This window comes from Gossypium hirsutum, chromosome D11, assembly GCF_007990345.1.
Source record: "Gossypium hirsutum isolate 1008001.06 chromosome D11, Gossypium_hirsutum_v2.1, whole genome shotgun sequence".
Classification (NCBI taxonomy): domain Eukaryota; kingdom Viridiplantae; phylum Streptophyta; class Magnoliopsida; order Malvales; family Malvaceae; genus Gossypium; species Gossypium hirsutum.
Window position 1 is genome coordinate 28,774,738 of NC_053447.1, and position 18,973 is coordinate 28,793,710.

At 33.4% G+C, this 18,973-nt stretch overlaps 2 protein-coding genes across 4 annotated transcripts; both read left to right on the forward strand.

Moving 5' to 3' along the window:
• Positions 1–373: 373 nt before the first annotated feature.
• Positions 374–5,413, forward strand: LOC107913301 (heptahelical transmembrane protein 4). 3 transcript variants are annotated; one of them, XM_016841846.2, is made up of 5 exons: positions 374–631; positions 747–836; positions 985–1,248; positions 1,864–2,158; positions 4,524–5,413. In XM_016841846.2, exons 3-5 carry the CDS (start codon positions 989–991, stop codon positions 5,175–5,177), a joined length of 1,209 nt encoding a protein of 402 aa, XP_016697335.1. In that variant the 5' UTR covers positions 374–631; positions 747–836; positions 985–988; the 3' UTR covers positions 5,178–5,413. The 3 variants fall into 3 exon arrangements, with proteins under 3 accessions (XP_016697335.1, XP_016697334.1, XP_016697336.1); XM_016841845.2 differs by having other exon boundaries at positions 377–631; positions 981–1,248; XM_016841847.2 differs by lacking the exons at positions 374–631; positions 747–836; positions 985–1,248 and having other exon boundaries at positions 1,890–2,158; positions 4,524–4,762; positions 4,846–5,413.
• A 4,352-nt stretch (positions 5,414–9,765) lies between these two features.
• LOC107913302 (glycosyltransferase 6) lies at positions 9,766–11,508 on the forward strand. The gene has a single exon (XM_016841848.2). It carries the CDS (start codon positions 10,055–10,057, stop codon positions 11,408–11,410), a length of 1,356 nt encoding a protein of 451 aa, XP_016697337.1. The 5' UTR covers positions 9,766–10,054; the 3' UTR covers positions 11,411–11,508.
• Positions 11,509–18,973: the final 7,465 nt, after the last annotated feature.

Sequence of the window (18,973 nt, forward strand, 5' to 3'; positions counted from 1 at the left end):
TAATCGAGTCAACTCGAATAAGTAATTTGAGTTTTGAGTTTACGTAGAGTTGAATTTTACAATTCAAATAACTCGAATAATTTAACTTTGAAAATGAGCAAATTGGTCTCTCTCACAATAAAAATTATAAAAAATTAAAATAAATTTAAAAAATTCAAAAAATTATAGAAATTCTAAAATTTATATTTTTAAAAAAAATTATAAAATTTTTTAAAGAATATATAAAGAAATTTAAAAACTTAAAAATTTTCTAAAATAATAATTTTGGTACTTAAATAAATAAATAATTTAAATTTATTTAGTATATCTTATTTTTTAATTTTTTTTTTTGAATTTTTTGTTAAATATATATGATTTCAAATTTAGATACTTTAATATGAAATTATTTGTTACACCGAACTATTTGTTTAAAAAAGGAAAATCCAAAACCGTCGTGCCACCAGACCACTATCAAACAAACAATCTTTCGGTATCTCCGCATCTATTCAGCGAATCTGATCCTATTTCTTGAGTTTCATTTTGTTTTTCGTTCTTTGCTGTTAAGATGAGGCTTCCTTCTTCAATTTCTTAAAGGGAAGCCTTGTTCTTTTGTTTTCTTGGAACGTGACTTTGTGTTGTGCTGATTTTAGAGGTTAGGTTTTCTCGTACTTTCTTTTCCGTTTCTTTGTCTTGTTCTTGTTTACTATCATCACAAACTAACATTCGGGTGTTTTGTCTTCAACTTTTTATGTCTTGCTTTTATCAAGTCCTCCGCCCGAGATTTCTGTTTTTATAGAAGGATTCCCGTCTGGGTTTTCATTCTCAGTCCGTGATTCTTCAATTTCCTTCATTTTCAGGTACCCTTTTTCTTTCCTCTTTGTTGAATCTTTTTTTATGGTTGGATTGGATGAAGATTTTATTTTATTATAAAAGATATTTTTGGGTTACCTCTTTAAAATGAAAATTATGTTTTTTAGTTGATCAATTGTTTTTTGTTGAAGTTAGAAAGATGGGCAGCGTGGAACAAGTTTGTGAAGGTTCAAACCTGCCAACCGAAACAATGGAGCAGTGTAAAGTGAACTGTTCAAAGGAAGGGAAAGGGAAGAGGTTGTGGAAAAAGGTTAAGTATCAGCTGGTTGAGTACCACTCATTGCCTGGATATTTGAGGGACAATGAGTATATTTTGGGCCACTATAGATCAGAATGGCCAATGAAACAGGTTTTGCTTAGCATCTTCACAATTCACAACGAAACCTTGAACGTTTGGACGTAAGTTCCTTTGCTTGCTCACACTACTATCTCTTTTAATTTCTGCCAGATGTGAGCAAGTGACCTTAGAGTTACCTGTGAGGCTATCTTTGTTGAAAATTTTTCATGTTTAAATGTTCAATAATGTAGTTGTCTATGAATAGGCTAGTTTTATAATTTTATTTCTTTATGCCCTGAATGAAAAATAGTTCTGCAATTATATACCTTACTAAATGCTCTTTGTGCAGATCCTAAGTTCTCTACAGGTTTGAATAATTCTTGCTTTTCTTGTTTATGTGGGAAGATTTAATTGGTTTTACTTGTATCTTTTTTTTTTTCCTTTTGGTTTCAAGAAGATTTACATTTATGTTGAGGAAAAGAAATGCTATACTTAAGTTCTTCATGATTAGTTAGTTTTAGCCTTTCTGTTTAGCGCTGGTAAGAGAAAATTTAGAAATTTTGTATAGAAATTAATGTAAGCATGTGTCAATTTGTGAATTATTTTCTTGGCCTAACCAATTGAAGTGCAGTAGTCCTTGACTTCGTGTTTCTGAGAGGACTGCTGCTTTATCAGATCACTGATTATATATTGTTTCTTGTTCTATGATAAGTGAATATGGCTGTTACCTTTTACAGGCATTTGATTGGGTTCTTCATTTTCCTTGCCCTTACGATATACACTGCAATGAAGGTTCCGAAGGTTGTTGATTTTCACTCTCTGCAGCACATTCCTGATGTATTGAGAAAGGCTTATTTACACAAACTGCATTCAGAATTAATGACATGCCTGCCTTCCTTACCAAATATGCCCGGTTTGCACAAACTTCGGGAGGAGTTACTGTTGCTCTCAGGTTGGCATGTCAGGGAACTTCTGTATAATTGTTTACCTGAGCGTTTCTTTTCTGGAAATCACACCGATGTTTGTGTTTTGGTAATGCTCCTTATCCTTCATAAGCTATTTCATAAATCTTGAAAATTTTCCTATTTGAGAACTTATATCCTTCAGCTTTCTCTTGAACATGTTTCTTTGTGTTTTTTTTTTTAACTTGGCTGATATTACTTTTTATTATTCTGATGTATTATTAAATGTTAAATTCTGTGGCATTTAAAATGTTTCTTATGGGGACGCATTTGTTATCTCCATCTGGTTTATTGATATATGCTTTTCAGCTATTGACTACTTTGCTGGATTTACTTGCAAAGATAAGAAGAGGAAGTAAAAGGAGTGGATTTGTTAGGAGACAGCCTATATATTGCACGTCTGAATTTATTTTACATAGTTTGAAGCTAATTGGGAGATGTTCAGTAGACTATCCATAAGTTTATTAGTTAGTACTGAATCTTACTAGCATTCTCTAATTTGTATGAGACAATAGACAACAGAGTATAGATACATTATATCTATAGAGACTAAGAAACCGAGTTTGTTTTAAGGTTTAAAGGGTCCAGCAAATTGTTTTTAAGTTAATTAGTTTGCAAATCTTTCAAATACTTTACTGTTGAGGAAATGAATCAAGAGAATGAGTACCCTTTTTAGCTGATGAGTGGTTCAGTCGATTTTTCCAGAATTTATCTGATATCCCATTAATTGGATTTCTGGTGGTGAATTATAGAAATGAAGAAAGCCTTAAATTATTCTGTAATAGAGGACTCTGGATTTTATGGGTTAGTGAATATCATAAATTTTAGAATAAGAAAAGCCTCCAGGTAAGAAAGGAATAGTTGGGTTGCTGCCTTGCTGGGAAAGGGGCTACTCTTGTCCCTTACAGCCTCAGGTGCAAGGTGTAAAAAAGAAGCAGTAGCTTGAGTGAAGTGAAGTGCAATATTTATATCTGTGCGTTTTTCTGTGTCTCTATATATAGCATAAGATATATTATAATAAACTCTAAAGTGTGATCTATATCTACAGAACATGCAATTCTTTTATTGGTCAATATACATGATTTACTTATGGTTCATGTCTGTTGTTTAATGCAAGAATTTTGATAAGGATAGAGTTTAATACTAACCCTTTCTTATTGGTAAAGGTATATCTAATGAAAAAAGTGAAAATTAAATTAAAGAGAATTTATATGAGGCGGATGCTTTTTATTCCTATTGCCTTGCAAAAAAGCTATGTGCCTGGTTAAATGGGCATTGCCTGGAAGGGTTTGAGGCACTTCTGTTGTCTAGTGCTAAGGCGCACAGCTCAGGTGTGCCTAGGCGCATGCCCTGACAACACTGAATCTTGTTTCTGAGGCAGAGAATCCATAAAGATTGCTTTTCCTCTGTCCTATTGTTGTCAGTGTAGTTTTGCGTCAAGGAATTATAATCCCAAGACCTATCCATAAAGTTTAGTATTATGGGTCAATAAATGTGAAGAACCCAAAGACCTGTGGGCATCAAATAGGTCTTTCTGTTAGTATACTTTCCGCTGAAAATTTTTACTCCAGAATCTTTATAAACAATTGAAGGCATATGATTATAGCCGTAGGTGCTAAGTTATAAAGTTGATATCTACTGTGTTGACATGATTCAGTAAAGGCTTCTCTTATAAGCAAAAACCATGGAAAGCTTAGTATTGTTATCCAGGGAAATATTCTTTAAGCATATAACAACCCATATGGTACATGTCTGTCTTGCAGATTTTTTCCCCGCGACTTACAATGGTTTAAACACAATATGTGGAACTTTAAATACGAAGTATGTAGTTTATTTTGCTAGGTCCTTGCAATGGGAAATCAACTGCCACGATTGTGAGTTCAAAAGTTTCTTTTAGTATTTTCATGTTAATAGGATCTTACTGGGAGTGCACTTCAGAGTCTGAAAAATGAGAGGGTAGCGGTGCTTGAATCCTGTTACATTTTTTGCAGCTGCCAGTTTTAACCTTATGGATCTATAGTGGATATAGTTTTAAGATACATGTGTATGCATGAACATTTCATGTCTTATCTTGGCTCCCTGGAGATTGTTATCCTCGATAATTTTGGAAAGTTAAGCGGTGATAGCAGTAATGTTGTTAGTTACTGTTAGTTGCAGGGTTAAAGAGGTTGTAAAGCTGGTATGAGCAGTTGAGAAGGCTTAAGCTTCACTATATAAGCAGCCCTTAGCTCTATCAGAAAAGTAGTTTTTTGTGAATGAAAAGAATCAATCAGATATTTTTTCTAATTCTTTGATTTCTTTCTTGTATTTTGTTTCTTAGTCTTATTACGGTGGTTTTCTATGACGTAGTGATATCTGTTCTTTTAATACCAATGGTTGCACTATGCATGTGGGAGCTTCATGCAGCCAATACATTTTATTCTTTCTAATTGCAGCAAAGTGTGAAGGAGGATGGGGCAAACATAATAGCACCCCTGATGGTGAGACCGATAACACGGTGGCCTTTCTTTGCCTTCTTGGGTGGTGCAATGTTCTGCTTGCTGGCTAGCAGCACATGCCACCTTCTCTCTTGCCACTCTGAGCGCCTATCATATATCATGCTCAGGCTAGACTATGCTGGGATCGCAGCTCTCATATCTACTTCCTTCTATCCTCCGGTGTATTACTCCTTCATGTGCGATCCATTCTTTTGCAACCTCTATTTGGGATTCATAACCATCTTGGGAGTCTCAACGATCTTAGTTTCCTTATTGCCAGTGTTTCAGAATCCCGAGTTTCGCAGCATTCGTGCATCCCTCTTCTTTGGCATGGGCATGTCAGGAATAGCACCCATTCTTCACAAGCTCATCTTGTTCTGGCACCAGCCTGAGGCACTTCTCACAACCGGGTATGAGGTTTTGATGGGGCTTTTTTATGGCATTGGAGCTTTGGTCTATGCGACAAGGATACCGGAACGGTGGATGCCCGGGAAGTTCGACATTGCTGGGCACAGCCACCAACTTTTTCACATCTTGGTCGTTTCGGGGGCATACACTCATTACCGTGCAGGACTGGTTTACCTCAAATGGCGGGATCTAAATGGATGTTAAAGTGAAACTAGAGAGGAGTCGATTACTGAAAGAAGTAGCTAAAATTTATGTGCGGTTGAATTTATGATCAACACATTGTCAGTCAAGTGTATATTCTTCATTAAATCAGTCTTGCAGCTCTAAGAACCATTACCTTTCAGCCTTAGTTTATGTTCTAAACATGCAAATACTTGTAATAATGTGGCAGAGACGAGAACTTAATGTTTTGGAGGTTTTAACTTCTATGCATTAATATACACAGCTTGTATACTTATAATTGGGGGGGGGGTGGATGCTAAATGGCGGAGAATAGCCTGTAAATTTTGACTTAGAACACTGTGTAACTTATTTTTGCTTAGGTTTCTTTTCTTTTTTCTTCTTTACGAAAGAATAGCCAAGATTGCTGGTAAAAATTAGAGCATTTTTAAGTTAAAGATGTTACTTTAATCGAATATTAATTTAATTAAAAGTTAATTTTTCAAAAATTAAAATAAGAATGATAGTAGAGGTCACTTAATTATGGCTTTTTCCCTTTTGGTCACTTAACTATGCACTCAATTATTAGTAAATTATCTTTTTGGTCATCTAATTATTAAAAGTTACAAAATAGTTATTCAACTATTCAATTTTGTCTTTTTTTATTACCAACTAGCTAAGATAAAAATAGAAACACCAAAAAATTCAAGATAGTTGGATGACATCATCCATGCACAATAACAACCATACATAATAAAACTGTAAGAGAGCTTCTTCATACCATACATGCAACATATTCATCAATCATAAAAACAATATTAGCTCCAAAAACACTTACAAATTTACTCTATCTGATAAATACAATAATAACATAATATTGACAACAAATCTAATAACAACTTTCATACGACTAATTCATTAATTACAAAAAACCAAGACTTAATTGATTAACTTAATTGTGCAGACTTGGCAAGTCGTTGGGATGATTTCAAGGGAATTAGGAATGAGCAGATTTTGACAATGTTGTTTTTGAATGATTTTTTACAAAGAAACTATAGAACTTATACAAGTGAGAAAGGGGGTCGACCAACTTAAGTTTGCCTAAACTTGACATCTATAGTCTTCAACTTCCATGACTTACAAAATGCTTAAAACTCAACATCTATAGGAGTTGAGTTTCTTCTTCATCACGTCAAACCTTATCCATAACAGCCAAGTCTAAAATTCTTAATCTTTGAAACCAATAAGTGTTGTGTTCATAGTAATATTTATTCATCATCACCCAAAAATTAGATCATAGATATTTATTCATAGATGTTGAGGGGTTTAGTACCAATAAAGGGTCATTCTCGAAATTATTTGCGAAAATGGACCGTTTCAAAAGATAATAACGGGTATGGACCGAAAACCCAAAAATGCGCTGACCTAGACACGTTTTTAGGGGAAAACCCAGAAAAACGCTTCCACGTCAGCGTTTTTTTCCTTGTGTCAGGCAAAAGCTTGCTGATGTAGATGCGCTTTAGTAAAAAGTTCTGACAAGGACGCGCTTTTGGCTATGTAATCTCCCAACAATCACCTTTAACAGCCGTTTAAAAATCTGATCGTTGGGCCCAATAGTCAGGAAAAAAAGTATAAAACCCTCCCAACCCCTTTTTTCACACCAATTTTATTATTCTTCTAAAATTCTCTCTAAATTTCTCAAAAAAGTTCTCAAAGCTCACTAAATTTTTTATTTGTCTGAATTAATATTATTATTATTTATAATTTTTAAGATATTTGATCGTGTTAGCAATGACCTGACAATTAATTTGTCTCGATGATAAACATATCTTCATCGACCAAATGCAAATGATAAGGGTTAATTTCATTTTTTAATATTATTTAATTTTTATTTAATTTTTATAATTTAATTAATATTTTTTATAATTTTTTTTTATAATAGCCGGTAGATCCAATGTTACAATGTTTTATTCGTAATCTACCTGGTCCTCCAGAGTGTTACAACGTTTTATTCATAATCTATCTGGTCCTCCATCACTGTTGATTGAAAATTACTTGAAGGGAGCGGGTTTTTGGGACGTGGCCAATATAGGCCGGGGGTGCAAGTTGGACCCGAAACTCATTAGCGTGTTTGTGGAGAGGTGGAGACCCGAGACGCAGACATTCCATCTTCTATGTGGGGAGTGCATCATCATTTTGGAGGACGTGCAGTTATAGTTGGGGTTACTGGTGAATGGATCCGTACTCACTGGGTCCGCTCAATCTGCTGATTGGGGAGTCATATGTTACAATATTTTGGGTGCGATTTTGGATATTATTTACGGAGGTCGGATCGATATGGACTAGTTACGAAAGACATTCCCAGTGCTGGGGGATGATTCGGCTGAAGTACAAAGAGTATGATACGCTCAGACGTACATCCTTTAGATCCTCAGAGGTTATTTGATGCCGAACAAGTCACGATACCTCGTACATCTAAGGTGACTATTGAAACTCATCGATTTTAGAGTAGCTGGTGAACTTAGTTGGGAGTCTGCCGTGTTAGCGACATTGTACCAGGAGATGTGTTGGGTAACGCAACCAAATAAAATCAAAATCGGAGGTTGCCTCTCACTGCTACAATCATGGGCTCGGTTTTGCTTTCCATTTTTACGTCCTCGAGTGGACGTATACATTCCTACTCATAACAAGGTAAAATTTATATTAGATTTTGCAATTATTAAATAGATTTAAAACAAAATATTATGCTAAAATTTTATTTAAATAGGTGAAACCATTCACCGAGTTATGGGGGAATACTTACTGCTCTTGAAGATATACGGCTTCTATTAAACCAACGGTCGGAAGCGCATGTAAGTATTTATTTCATTTTGAACTATATATACATAACATAGTCAATTTTGTATATAGTATTATGTACATAACTAATATTTTTATCACGTTCATATAGTTTGGACACCATACGAGAATCCGACAATTCGGGCAGTAATTTTGGATGAATTCCTATAGAATCCGAACATCTGGCACGTTAGGGTTCCATTGGCCAACTACACTACCGTCGAGATACTTTAGACGAATAGAGTGTTGCGGCAATTCGGATTCCGACAACCGATTCCTGTGGCACCTGAGGTGCTTGATGATGAGAACAAAATTGACTTATGGTGACCGGATACGCATTGGTCTCTCTTCTACATGAAATATATTGAAATGGGGGAAAACCTGTATGATAATATACCTACTTGCGAACCGATTATCGTTCTGGAGTTAGCGTGCTATCTAGATTACATGTCATGGTTTAGGATCCATGGCAAGCCATATTTGCTCTTAGAAAAGGAGAGACGTCGGTAAATCTGTGTTGAAAAGAAACGGCGGGGTCCTTTAAATCCAAGGACAAGGGATGGCGAAGTGGGCCCATCAATAGTGCCCACGCAATCACCGACCCCAACGGAGCAAGCGACGATGCCCACACTACAGCCCCTTCAAATTATGTAAGGTGCGTATCCTAACCCTTATGTGTATCCTTTTTCCACTCCTATGTCAGGTTGGAAAGTATGGCCTGGTGCATCTCATTTCCCGATGACTCTGAGTCAGCCGATGATATATAGGCCATCGTTGTAGGAGGGACCACATGAGGCACAATTGGGGAGCTTAACTCATTTCCAATCCCCATCGCCTTATGGAATTTAAGCCGATTACGCTCATTCGCCATGGGTGATGCAAGCACCTTCGCGATCTTTGTTCTATCAAGGTAGGTTATCTTCCTAACACCCACAACCAAAAGTTGATCCCGAACAACCACAACCCCAACTGGAAGCAGAATCAAGAAGGAATCCAAAGCGTAATTATCGACCACCCCCATGTGGCACTGATTCTGATTGGCACATGCATTGTTTTATTTTTGAATATTTTTGTACAAATTATTTTTATATTGTTTCATTTAATAAAATAGAAATTCTTTTGAATATTTTTATACAAATATATTATTGACTGTGCATCCTACTTAGCATTTTTTCAAAAAACAAGAAAACAAAATACATCTTGTCAAAATAATTTTTTCAGAACACATCACGTCAAATTTATTTTTTCAGAACCTATCTTGTTAAAATTATTTTTCCCATAACAATACTTAGCAATTAAAAAATTAAACCCTAAAACCCTAAACAATTAAAAACATAATAACCTAATTTAAATTTTCCTAAACCCTAATCAAACCCTAAAACCCTAAACCTAGGCCCTAATTTGCAAAAAACCCACTAGAAATTACATGGCCAAAAGGGCGTCCTCGTCAGCACTTTTTACTAAAGCGTATCCACTTCAGCGTGCTTTTGCCTGACACAAAAAAAACACTGACGTGGAGGTTTTTGTTTTTGGGTTTTTCTCTAAAAACACGTCCACTTCAGAGCGTTTTTGGATTTTCGGTCCATACCCGTTATTATTTTTTGAAATAGCCCATTTCCGTAAATAATTTCGAAAATAAATCTTTATTGGTACTAACCCAATGTTGAGTTCATGAATATTATTCTATACTTACAAAATAACTCAAAACATTGAGTGTTGAGTTAACCTTAAAAGAAATTATAATAAGTAAATGAAAATAATACTATTTTCAAGTAAAAAACCCAAAATTAAAAATTTCAGTGTCTTGATTCTTTATTCCTCTCGTATTATTTGAATTACATTGCACCACTTGAGTGTGGTGCAAGAAGCATTTTAGTTCTTTTTGGTTCTTCCTGCAATACAGTGCAGGATTAGAAGAAAGGGTTCGTTGAAGCAGCATTGGATCTTCTACTTTTTAAAGATTTTCTAATTTTTGAATCACCAATGTCATATCACTTCACTAACGCAAATGCAAAAGCAAAATTACCCTTTATAAATACCTCCCTGGCATATCTCCTTCATTACCAAACATCAAAACTTCAAAAATGAATCCTGACTTATCTCATTTCCAATCATCTGCCATGGCAAAACTTCGAAGCCGGTCCTTTTGGTCTCATCTCTCCGATGCCTTTCTTTTCTTTGCTGCTGCCTTTTTAGCTCTTGTGTTAGTATGGTCCTTTTGGTCGTATTTCACTCCAACCCCTAACTTCCTACCCACCTTTACCCATCCATCCTCCAACTCCAAAAACAATCCGGTCGAAAGTGGGTTCGGAGTTAACTTAAAGTCCGACCCGAAAGACCCCACTTTTTATGACGATCCGGAGATGAGTTACTCCATAGAAAAGCCGGTGAAGGATTGGGATGGAAAACGCAAAGAGTGGTTAAAGCATCACCCTTCGTTCACCGCCGGAGCACGTGAAAGAATCGTTCTTGTAACCGGGTCCCAACCTAAGCCATGTAAGAATCCCGTCGGTGATCATTTGCTCTTACGTCTTTTCAAGAACAAGGTTGATTACTGCAGAATCCATGGCTGCGATGTTTTCTACAACAATTTGTTGTTGCATCCGAAGATGAAATCCTTCTGGGCAAAGTTCCCCATTGTTAAAGCCGCCATGTTGGCTCACCCTGAAGCTGAGTGGATCTGGTGGGTTGACTCGGATGCCTTGTTTACAGACATGGAGTTCAAGTTACCCTTAGAAAGGTATAAAAACCATAACATGGTCGTTAATGGTTGGCCTGAGTTGATTTATAACAAGAGGAGTTGGACCAGTTTAAACGCTGGGGTATTCCTTGTAAGGAACTGCCAATGGTCTATGGGTTTGATCAGTACATGGTCTAACATGGGTCCAATAAGTGAAGATTATGAAAAGTGGGGTCAGATTCAACGATCAATGTTCAAAGATAAGCTGTTCCCGGAATCAGACGATCAATCGGCTCTGATTTATCTTCTTTACAAAGAAAAAGAGAAATACTACGATCATATTTATTTAGAAAAGGAGTTTTATTTTCAAGGGTATTGGGTCGACCTTATCGGAGTGTATGATAACACAACGGAGAGGTATTTGCAAATGGAGAGAAAGGTGGCCAGGTTAAGAAGAAGACATGCAGAGAAAGTGAGTGAGCAATACGCTGCGTTTAGGGAAGAGTTTTTGAAGGAAACTGGGAAATGGAAGAGGCCATTTATCACGCATTTCACTGGATGTGAGCCTTGTAGTGGGAACCATAATCAGAAATATGATGGGGAAACTTGTTGGGAAGGTATGGTGAAAGCTTTGAATTTTGCTGATAATCAGATTTTGCGTAACTATGGATTCCTGCACTCGGATCTACTGGATTCCTCCACTGTTACTGAAGTTCCCTTTGATTACCCTAACCCTACTGATGGTGAGCGTTTCTCATAAAAAAACAAAAGAGTAATATATGTGGGGAAGTTTTTGTTTTGGTGAATGTAATATTTCAAAATTTTTATTTAAGTTATTGAATTATTAAAAATATTTTATTTAAGTTATTGGGTTGTTAAGTTAAGAAATTTTTGCTAGCGAGTTCTAAGCAACAATTCACAATCGATATGGTAAATTAGTACCTATCGATCAGTAGAAGAACATACTTTAGATTCAAGTCGATCGCACAATCAATGTCAAAAATCTAAAACAAACTATTTGGATTTTAGTTCGTAAATTCGTTACATTCAAAGTTAGTTAATGAAAAGAATTCAAACTGTAAAAGGGAAAGAGAAAGAGTGCTTTCCATGAGAAAGCTATATATGACATTAATTTTAATAGTTTAGTGACTTAAATAAAAGTTTTCGAATAGTTTCGTAACAAAATGAAAAAAATCCGTAAGTTAATAAATAAGTATGTAATTTGCCCGAAGAAACACAATCATCAAAACAAAGGAAAAACCAAAAAGGTATGAGTTTGTCATTATTTTATTTAATGAGAATGAGATTTGATTCTTATTTGGTCTCTTCTTTTTTTACCTTTACAGATAAAAAGTGTTTTGCTTTTACTTTAGTATTGTTTACTTTGTTTTTGACTAAAAATGAATGGCTTTTTGCATGCAAAAAAGGGACTTAAGATACTCCTTTCCCTTTGGCAGAACTATTTTTTAGTTCAAATCTTTTACTTTGATTTGTAGGGAACCTATGAAAACTAATAATTAAATAATATTTTTAGCTTTAAAACATTAAATATTAATAGTATGTGATAATAATCCATACATAAAAAGTAACCATCTTTATAAAAGAATAATTGTTTTTTTCTTTTCAACATAAAAATTTATTTCTTTTAGGTGAATATGGTACATGATTTTAAAAGATTAAAGTAAATCATTTGGTGAATATATTTTATTTATATTTTTAATTTAAAAACATTTGATTAAATTAATTATAATGATTCATTTTTAACTAATTATGCCTTTCTTTAAAAAAAACTATTATTCCAGTTATCTTAGATACGAGAAAGGATGGTATGAAATAATGATTATCTTTATCCCTTTTTTAATAATTTAATCTCATATAAGTAATTTCATCATGAATTTCAAGATTTTTAGTTGAATTTGATTTTTTTAAAGATGAAAATCTTGAAATTTAGGATGAAATTATTGATGTGACATTAAACTATTAAAAAATGGATAAATATGATAAGACATCATTGTTTTATACGATCCTATTCCGAGATACTCACTTTAATTTAATTTTAGTTTTAATCTTATTATTAGGCCAATATTAATTTTTTTTCTTTTCCTTCCTCTTTCTAGGTTGAGAGTTTTTGTTTCTGTACCCTATATATATTCAATTCGTGTTGATTAAGTCTTAACTTAGTTGATATCGTTAGATTCAAGCATGGTTAAATGTGTATTTTCTTTTATTTAAGAGTTGAGAGTTGTTATTATTTTCTTTTATTAGTTGATATCGTTAGATTAAATGAAATTTTAATAAGATTAAGTTTAGGAATGTAATCTCCACAACCCAAATTCCCTTATCAAAATATAAATTCTTTTAAATGAGCCATTAAATCAATTCAAATATTTCTTTTTCCTTTTCTTAAACCCATTTCTTCTATTTTGAATTTAGTTTAATTTTTAAATAATAAATTAATAAATTAAATGCAATATATTATAAGTTTATTTTTGAATAAATAAAATTACATTCCTTATAAACCTACTTCTCTTATTTTTACTCTCTTAAAAACAGTCAGTATAATTCCTTTAATTTTCTACTATTTCTTTTTATTTGAATATCCTATTTTTTGAAATATAAATAATTTATCATTAATTAATTCAACTCACAAAGCAGTAGCTATTGGACTATTATTTATTAAAGAAAAAACACGAATACATCGATTATGATGAGACATTCTCTCCGATAGCCATCATCAAGTCTATCTACATGCTCTTATCCATTTTTGCTACTCTCAATTACACGATCTAGTAAATGGATGTCAAGACAACATTCTTGAATGATAATCTTGATGAGACCATTTATATGGTTCAACCCACTGACTATGTTGTCAAAAGAGGAGAAAGTTTACAAACTACTAAGATCCATTTATAGACTTAAGCAGACGTCTCGCTCATAGAATAAAAGATTTGATCAAACGATCATGACTTTTGGGTTTGAGCAAAAAGCTAATGAACTTTGTGTTTATAAATGTATAAAAGACAAAAAGATGGTCTTCCTCGTTTTGTATTTTGATGATATTCTACTTAATGAAAACGATGTAGGAGAATTGTCATCGGTTAAACTGTGGTTAGCTCAACAATTTAGCATGAACGATTTGTGTGAAGCTAGTTATATTCTTGGAATTCGAATTCTTAGGGATCAAAAGAATAAAATGATAGCTCTATCATAAGCTTCATACATTGATAAGGTACTGGAATGTTTTGCAATGACTAATGCGAAGCGAAACGCTCAGTCGACCGCATTAGGTTTTCATATTTCTTTATATTACTGTCCTAAGATAGCAGAAGAAAAAGAGCAAATGAGTAAGGTTCTACATGCTTTGAGAGTTGGAAGCCTTATGTATGTGTTACTTTGCACACGTCCATATATCTGTTTTGTAGTAGGAATGGTTAGTCGATATTAGGTGAAACCTAGTCTTAGGCATTGGCAAACTGTAAAGCATATATTAAGGCATCTTAAAAGAATTAGGGATTATATGCTTCTGTATTCTGGGGAGAACCATACTCCTATTGAATACACAAACTCAGACTTCTAAACATATAAAGATTCGAGGAAATCAACATTGAGAAATTTATTCATCCTAGCTCGTGGAGCCATAGTATGGAGAAGTGTAAAAGAAACTTGCACTACTGACTCTACTATAGAGGTCGAGTATGTGGTTGTTTCTGAGACAACGAAAGAAGTAATATGGTTTCGAAAGTTTTTAACCGATCTTGAAGTCATTCTTAGTATGGAAAAGACTATAACACTGTATTATGATAACAATGCTGCAATAGCTAATACCAATGAAATGAGAAGTCACAAGAGGACAAAACACATTGATCGGAAGTATCACTTGATATGAGAATAGTAGCCGAAGGAATTATAGATGTGGTGAAAGTAGCTTTTAACCTTGCGGATCCATTTACTAAGACTCTTGTAACTAGAAGTTTTAACAAACATGTTGAGGATATGGGAATGCAAAACATGACACATTTACTTCACTAGGTCAAGTGGGAGATTGTTGGGAAATGTGCCCATATTGTGTAAAAATGTAATTGTTTTCTATGTATTTGAACGATTAATAAAAAAATTTCACATTTCACATTTCACTGTTATGTCTTTTGTATTTTCGTCTTTCATATTTTGCATGCATAGCGAAATTGTGACAAGAAAATATTAGCTCATTGATTTTCTAAGTTCAAATTGATGATAAGTGGCATTGTAAGAACATTTACATTGCGAGAAAGATAACTTACTTTAGTAGATAATCTAAACAAGTCCGTAATCCTGTAAAAGAATCAAAATGAGCATTTGATTCAAATACTGAGAAGAATTATTATGTTGTCCACAATTCCAATTGAGGAGATGGCTAGTCTTGGCTATCAGAGTAGTTGACTCCACAAGTAGAGACCTAAATGTATTCATTAGCAGAATGATACATTGGCATGAACCCAAGATGAATTAGTTCTAAATCCATTTGTGAATTAATTTATTTGTGACATTTATGGTGTGATTTACCTAAATCCTTAGTCACTGATCATGTGTATGTAACTTATGTGCTTTGATATAAGTAGAGGCTTATGCTTTAAAGATGATCGAGCTAATAGCTAGTATTTTGGGTACATGACTTGTGTATGGCATAACTTTACTAGTAGTAGTGGAATTCATAGCTCAATTAAAGAGTTAATGATATCCTCTCATTAGCATTGTGTGGATTGATAAATATCAAATGTGGCCACGGGTTGCTTGTTCTCGAGCGAACAATTTATCATAGTCATTTGTTGACAGTGATCATATTAATCATTAAGAAGACACAATGACTACAATAAGATAAAATAGGATTTTATTGAGTGAATGTGTAACCACCCCAACCCGGCCTAGATGGTAGACCTGAGCCGAAAAGATCACATTAATCACCAAAGTGATCCTGTCTTTTTTTCAAATCCATTCACAACTCTAAACTTGTTTTATAATAGTGAATATCTCATATTAATCAATTAAAAACGAACATTAATTTAGCAGCAGAAAATAAATAAATAATCTTTTTATAATAAAATAACCTGGTTAAAACACTTAATCAATAAACAACATTTTAAAATCATTATCAATGAGAAATAATAAGTATAAACCTTTCCATCTATATAAATACCTAATAATAACATGTATCCTAGTTGATGTAATTAAAAATAATTGACCCATATCATGGTTTTTTAATAAAATAAAACGATAATCGTAATAATAAATCATTAGCGAGAACAAGCCGAGACCCTTTGCATGTCGAGTCCACATCCTAGTCCGTTGGGTTATATGAAAGGATGAAAAATAAGGGGAGTGAGCTATGGAAGCTTAGTGGGAGTCTCTTTACAATAAATCAAATCAATATTCGTATATGCAAGTTAATCATAATAATCAAATTCACATAATAATCAAATCAATACGACAATTCAGTTTTGTCACTTTAGACAAGCCGAACATTAATAGTCAGTTAAAGTTGATTGAGCAAATCAACTATAGAGCCATAATATCATTCACATTAGATATATGGACCTTATCAGTTTAGTCATTTCATCATGTACTTTTCAATGAGTATGCATAATATGTATTTGTTAATCCTACCCCCGACCACTAGTGCTCCAAATAGGGAGTCTGGGTCCATCTCGTGGACTTAAAACCACTACATTTATTGGGTGCAGAGAAAAGCTATCGTTTGGCTGAGGATCCACAATTGCTCGCAGATAAAAGCTTTTAGAGGGATTGAATCATAAATTCATTCATTCATTCATGTGTTTATTCATTCTATTCCTAGTCCGGGACCTAACTGAAAAATCTAGTTCTCTAAATTCCATTAAAAACCTAATGAATGACTGAATTACATAAAATAAATAAAGATGAGGCAAAGCTATAATTTTATAGTTTCAGGGGCCACATGACCGTGTGACCAGCCTGTGTGTGAAGCCCCAGGCCGTGTGCGATACATAGAGGTAAAAGTGTAAGAGCCACACAACCGTGTGTTCAGGCTGTGTGCGAGGCTCCAGGCCGTGTGAAAAACATAGATGCAGGGGAAAACAGGGGAACATGGCTGCGTGAGTGGTCGTGTGACCTACACAGGCGGGTTACACGCTCGTGTGGTAGATCGTGTGTACCTGGGCAGTTTCAAATTTTGACTCGATTTTTCATAAAAAGTCACCCACCTTACTTTCTCGGGATCTTAGGCGACTACCCCACATTCAAGCTCAATCCAAACACCTTCAATGGCCTTTCAATTGAAAAAAAGGGATGGTCAATGAGGAGTTTTCAAGTTTTGAGGGTTTTTTTTTACTAAAATGTTAATGATTGATAACAAATTGAAAGATTTAACGAAATAAAAAAATTTCAGAATTGACGAGTTCTAAAAAATCAAAACGAGAATTCTTACCAAATTTTTGATGAAAATACGGAATGTAAGTGATGGAAAATCAATCGATAGAAAAATGAGTTGAAATCGGGAATAGATTTTGATTTGGGAACAAAAATAATTATCAATAATGGAGAGAAAATATTTTCAAAGGAAAAGATGAAAAAGAAAAGGGAAATAAATAGAAATAAGGAGGATAAATTCTATTAGGATTTGAAAAGGAGTAATTTGAATTCTAGTTAGGATAAGAAGATAACAAGTTATGAGGTTCTATTTCTATTTGAATTTTTAAAGAATGATAAAATATGATTTCAAATTGGGATAAGAAGATAAAAAGATATAAAATTCTATTTCTATTTGAATTTTGAAGAAGGATAAGAGATGAATTCTTGTTGGGATTCGATTGGAGTGAATTTCTAAACTTCACAAATCTTTAGGGCGTCATTATAAATTTTCCAAATTTGAGGGTTGATTTGGCAATTAAACCATTCTACCAAAATTAATAAAAATGGTAATTAAACCATTGATCTACTATCCATTTCTTATCATTTCCTACCACATTTATTTCTTATACTAGATTAGCTTTCATCTTTAGTTGCTGAAAAATGAAGAGGAAAAATGTAAAATGTGGGGCTTGAACCTTGATGCCCTAAATGTTTTACTAAAAATTCTTAACCATTAATACTAGAACTCAATTCATGTTAATTTTAGTCACTTAATTGTATATATCTATTTCGGCTCAACTTACCTATTCTTTATTATCTTATATTTTTAATCAATTTTTTCTTTATTAACTTATTTAACTTTATGGTTTTTAATACACTCATATTTTAGTTTATATACAATAATTAATACTCATAGTCAAGACTCATTATTAATATTTTAATTTATTTTACCCCTTTTCCAATTAGGTCCTAACTCAATTAAAACACAATATTTTCTAATTAAACCTCGTAATCAAGTTTTGTTTTAGATTAATTAATAAAACAAAATCTGATTATATTATTTTAATATTTTAATTAATTATTTGAAGCAAAGTTTAAGGACTAAATCGTAATTTTAGTAAAATATTTTAGTAAAACCTTTTTGGTAAAATCGAGAGTAAAATTGTGAAATTATCCAAATAAGACTTAATCATGTAAATTTTCAAGTCCTTTCATAGCATTTATAACAATAATTCACTAAGCACATGCACATAATCCATTATGCTACCAAAACTTAACAATCAAGCATATTTAATTATTTGGTTATTCATTTAATCTATCCCCCTATATTTTGGGGTGTTACAGAATGATTTAACTCAAAGGAATCAAGAATATCATATAAGGGTAACACACACGTGATGAGATTATATGAGAATGCAGTAGGATGAATTGCTTTCATAAAGACAATTAGTGTTTTTCAATCATGGTACTTCTTGTGAACTGAATCCATGATTAAGTAATTGTGAATTATCGAAACAACACTTCTGATATAATTGCAATTACTAGAGCCTAATTGTATATGTCTGATTGGTCCCTCTACTAGCTCAACAAAAGCTTGATTGGACTGCATTTGAATCAGAATTAATTGGGCGATCGTAAGAATTTTTTAACTAGAGAATTTGATTAAAGAATTTTCTTGAAAAATTAATTTGGAAAATATAAGTGATTTTTGGGAAAATTAATTTTGATCAAGTAAAATTAAATTAATCAAATTAATTAAAATTAATATGATATTTTTGTAAATTAATTTTCAAGTAAGACAATTGACCTAATAGGTAATTGAACTTGAAAATTGGCCCTGGGATCGTAAATTGGGCCCGAGAGCCCAAAACCGAGGCCAATAACCAAAAATTGGTCGAATCGGGTCTAGTATGTGAAACCGGGCCGACTGTCCAACCATTGGTTGACTAGACCAGTAGGG